Source organism: Capsicum annuum, chromosome 5 (genome assembly GCF_002878395.1).
Source record: "Capsicum annuum cultivar UCD-10X-F1 chromosome 5, UCD10Xv1.1, whole genome shotgun sequence".
NCBI lineage: Eukaryota > Viridiplantae > Streptophyta > Magnoliopsida > Solanales > Solanaceae > Capsicum > Capsicum annuum.
Window position 1 is genome coordinate 158,817,209 of NC_061115.1, and position 4,798 is coordinate 158,822,006.

The 4,798-nt window shown below is 35.8% G+C and overlaps 1 protein-coding gene across 4 annotated transcripts; it reads right to left on the reverse strand.

Moving 5' to 3' along the window:
- Positions 1–1,447: 1,447 nt before the first annotated feature.
- LOC107845012 lies at positions 1,448–3,854 on the reverse strand. Of its 4 annotated transcripts, none has more exons than XM_047413223.1 (4): positions 3,538–3,854; positions 3,388–3,451; positions 3,092–3,306; positions 1,448–2,570 (listed from the first exon to the last, which is right to left on the reverse strand). In XM_047413223.1, exons 3-4 carry the CDS (start codon positions 3,263–3,265, stop codon positions 2,112–2,114), a joined length of 633 nt encoding a protein of 210 aa, XP_047269179.1. In that variant the 5' UTR covers positions 3,266–3,306; positions 3,388–3,451; positions 3,538–3,854; the 3' UTR covers positions 1,448–2,111. The 4 variants fall into 4 exon arrangements, with proteins under 4 accessions (XP_047269179.1, XP_016544792.2, XP_047269177.1 ...); XM_016689306.2 differs by having other exon boundaries at positions 3,092–3,303; positions 3,538–3,853; XM_047413221.1 differs by having other exon boundaries at positions 3,092–3,303; positions 3,388–3,454; positions 3,538–3,853.
- Between the last annotated feature and the right edge of the window lie 944 nt (positions 3,855–4,798).

Below are 4,798 nucleotides of genomic sequence, written 5' to 3' on the forward strand. Positions count from 1 at the left end.
AAATATAGCTCTGACTCTTTAATTGCTATGGTTTTATCAATGAGGGTGGATTGTGCTTGGTCATAGGAAGCCACCAGCCTAAAGAAAGACCCCAATGAATTTTGTAAAGGCGAAATATATGCCCCCATCCCACTCATGTCATTGAGTATGACTTCGACATCATCCTAGATAGAAGAAGCACGATTTGGAGTGAGGCCTGCAAGTTTGATATGAATACTAGCCCAAGACTTCATGATAAATTCCTTTTTAAGCTCTGAAATGACTTTCTTGCCATAAAAAATAGACATGGTTACCACTGGTTGCCGGGGAAAGTTTGACTCTACATTTTCTTTAACTTTATCACAAGAGTTAGAAGTGACCTCTTTGGATGACAAAAGTAACTCTCTTGAGTCTAGACCTACTACAAATGCGCTACTATTTTGTGGCTTACTTTGGTAAGGATATTCCAAAATTTAGACATTGTCTGGCTGCACATACAAAGAAAAATTATATGAGGGGTATATATAAAGGCAAGTCATATACTTTGAAATAGTAGAGAGTTAAGTCGTTACCTTCTCAATGGATGATGGAGTCTCCGATGAACTAGCAAGAATCTCCACATGGGAGTTGGAGTCACCTTGCTTCCCCAAGGATGGTTTTACCTTCTTCCAACAACAATCTCCATGACTACTATTGCTTTTGTCTTGAGATGGTCATTTATTAAAAGCCGGTTAAGTCAGAACAGACAACTCCTCTTTCTGAGTTTCTACATGTAGAGGTCCTTTGACTTTGTATAGAATGACTACCTTAGCTTTCAAAACTAGAGGCTTAGCCACAATTGGGACCTCCTCACCATGTTCTTGAGGAGTGTTAATAATAGGACCTACGCCATTATTGCAAGTTAACTTTGAGAAAGTTTCCATGAACTTTATCCCACCAAGATTTATACTGCGTGGATGAATATCTTCGTGTATTGGGTATGAATTTAGAAAAAGTTGTTTTCGATATAGAACCATGCAGTACACAAATTCAATGAAATCTAAGGCCTTCATCTAGTGAAGCACTGCGAATATCATCTTCCAAGATTTCGAGAAGGCCTTGATAAAATCCAAACTGATGGCTAAATCGGTGTGAACTGTATGGCTCAAGTATGAATGAACCTCCATATCTGAAAAGGAGGAGGTTAAAATGGAGGCTCATAAAGTAGCTTATCTCTGATTTGTCATCCTTATCATCATCCACAAAATGACAAGGATCGGACTTGCTTAGCATAGTGGAAGTCCAAATAGCACTATCTCCTCGATGGATGCGCTTTCTGGCAAGCTCTCCATCAAAGTACCTTGCTCTACCTTTGCCGAGAGTATGCCATCATCAATGGAATAGATTCCTTTAGGAAGTATAAAATACATCTTAAAATAGTAAGCAAGCAACCATACACATAATGGATAGGAAAGGATACTCTGAGCTGCTCAAGCTACGAAGATTTATTGATTCTTTTGAGACCATTATGGATGCTCGATAGGACTGAAACTACAAGACTAAAAGTTTGCTTATCTACCATCATAGCTACAACTCTAAAAGTTTTCGGGCGAATGAAATGTCCATCCTTAGAGAGAAATACAAAGGTGCACAATCAACATGATAGGAATGCTGCCAAATATATATCAATCCTATGTTCATACTTTACTCCAAGTTTGAAAAACGTAGCATCATCTGCACTTAACCATTTTGCTGCTTTTGGAATAGTCCCAGTTGGGTTATGGGTTGACTTCAAGCGAGCAGACTGTTTCTCCTTCCTCAGTGGAGTTGACTCATATCTTAATACCCTCTTGCACCAAAACATTATCCACTTGCTTAGAGAAACTCTCGGATTAGAAGCCTCTCCTTCTTGAAGATGTTGGAAAGCTACAAACAAGAATTCATAAGAATAAAAGATAAATCTCTCATTCTTTTCATCAACACCTGTAAGCTCCTTTGCTTCAGGTACTACTTCTTTATAAGGAAGACCTCCGATGATCAGACCTCCAATCTTGTATAAATCCCAAAGGGATATGGATAGCTCTCCAACTAAAGTAAGCAATGTATTGGTAGTCGAACACCAAGCCTCAAAGAATGCCTAATATGCTTGAGTTTCAATTATAAGTAAACAGTGAAGCATAAACGACATCATATATTTTTGCTACCTTCAAGGTTTGCGCGCTTCCAGCCAATATGTCCTCAGCCCATTCCCAATATCCTTGAGTATGACGATATTCATCAGTTATCTCCATAGTATTTCCCCAACGAATATCTTCTTTGAGTATCCGACGTCCTAAGCAAGGAAGGGTGCTCGCAATATTCAATTGACGTTGGTTGGGAGTCCAAAGAAGCCATACTTTAATCAATCGATTAACACCAATGTCATGTTCTAAAGTCCAATCTGACATATAGAGAGAATTTTGCAAGGGAGGCCACAGGTCTGCATACTTGCCTGCTATTGGAGTTTCAGTCAATAGCCTAGTTAAAATCGTGCCATCATCGGCCTCAATTAGGAGATACTTGTTTTTAGAGGATGTAGATGTGTAGTCTTTAAAGTGAACCATCTCTTCAAGCTGCATAAACAAAGGAATCTTGGTCAAACACAAAGTCAAGATTCAGAAAGAAATACTTGCAAAAAAATACCAAAGAATAAAAAAGGTCCTCCATGTTTTGGCTTTGGTGAAATATAGTCATGTATACTTGAAGCCGAACTCGTCAGGTCTTAAGGTGATGGAGGCGAAATTAAACTCTTGCACCTTAAGCTCCATTGAAAAGGGCCCATACTTAGAGAAGACCGTTGCATAAATGCATCGGTAAAAGAGCCCATACTTAGAGAAGACCATTGCATAAATGCATCGGTAAAAGGGCCCATACTTAAAGAAAACCATGCATCTTGAAGCAAAATTATCGGGTCTTGAGGTGACGAAGGTAATTAAACCCTCGCACCTTAAGCCAACGACCACCGTCTTAAAGCAAAATTGTCGGATCTTGAGGTGACCAAGGCAATTAAACCCTCGCACCTTAAGCCGATGACCACCATCTTTAAGCAAAATTGTCGAGTCTTGAGGTGATGAAGGAAATTAAACCCTCGTACCTTAACACGAAGGCCACCGTATTCAAGCAAAATTGGTCGGGTCTTGAGGTGACGAAGGCAAATTAAATCCTCGCACCTTAAGCCGATGGCTACCGACTTCAAGGAAAATTGGTCGGATCTTGAGGTAACGGAGACAAAGTTAAACCCCTCGCACCTTAAGCCGACGTCCACCATCTTCAATCAATGATTGCATATTGCTATTTGCTTTAACCCTACTAAAATATGAAGAAGAAAATTAAAAAAAAAAAAAGAACAAGGAAAAATAAAAGCAAAAGCATGATACAAAAGACATTTACCTAGATATGGGTAGATGTTAACTATCAAAAGATTCGTGAAAGCTGTTATCTTGATTTAATATACCTACTGGAAAGAAAAAAAAAATTAAATGGTGAGGATTTTTTTTCCAGAACGTATGTTGCAGTAAAAAATAATAATCAAATACTCACCAAAACAAAAGGAGAACTCTGAAGATGCCTGCCTCACCGAACGAAATTAATTAATGAGAAAATAGGCTGAGCTCTACCTCTATTTATACAAGCATAGGGCGGTTGACCAATCAACATTATAGGTAAGTTAGGTGTCTACTAATTGACTCCTAATTGGATTGGATAATAAAGGAGAGTTTTTCTCAAAACAGAAGAATTGAGTGGCGGCAAATTCCGAAGGAATGGAGGCAGTATTATCCCAATCCTAATTGGAGACTTGTTATTTAAAAGAAAAAAAGGAAAGGGAGAATGAGGCCTACAGATTAATGCCAAATATAGACATGGTCTTGACAGCATTTTCCATTATTGGTTAAAAATAAAATAAAATAAAATAAAATAAAATAAAATAAAGAGGTAAATCATTTATAGCAAATGGAATCCCTGGCAGCATAATTCATAGGCAATAAATGGTTGTGCACTGATTGAATTGCTTTAACTACTTCAAATATATATATATATATAGTTTAGGTGTACGCGCCTCGCGCTTGTACCTCACTATATTTAAACGCTACACTAAATACAATATTTATTCAAATAGTAAGAGAATTTATTTAATTAGATATATAGTGGTTGTAAATATCAAAGATACAAATGAGGTAGGTGTAAAATATATTGACAACACCTTAAATTACGGTTGATGTTTAGAAAGAAAAAATAATCATAATATTTTATATGACTCAAAATTTTGATCATTAATTGTCTATATCATTATAATCATCATTCATCTTCAAGATACCTACAAAACTGAAAAAAAGAAAACTACGAAATCAATGCATCTAAGTAAATTAAATATTACAAAAATATATTTCTTTGACGTATCTTGGCGACCAAAAAAAGAAGAAAATTCAAATTAAATAATAAAGAATCATTTAAGAACAAAAATAAATATATCTTGTTCCATATGTTCATATTAGATATTATTGTATTTTTCTAAAAGAATTCTCAATTTATAGAAGTTCAAAACTTTTTCCCTTCAATAAAGAAATTATATAAATATGATTGATTTTTACTTTTTTAATTAATTATTTATCAATAATAGAATATTTTAAATTCCAAATAAAATAAACTAACACAAATAAGAGTGATTTTTTTTTAACCCTTTTTAGTTTTTGATAGACTTTTACTTTCCTTTTATTTAATACAAAATAGAGTTCATATTTTTTTTTTTTTTTAAATATACGTAGTCCTAAAAAAGAGAGGGGGGAGGGGGGGGGGGGGGGGG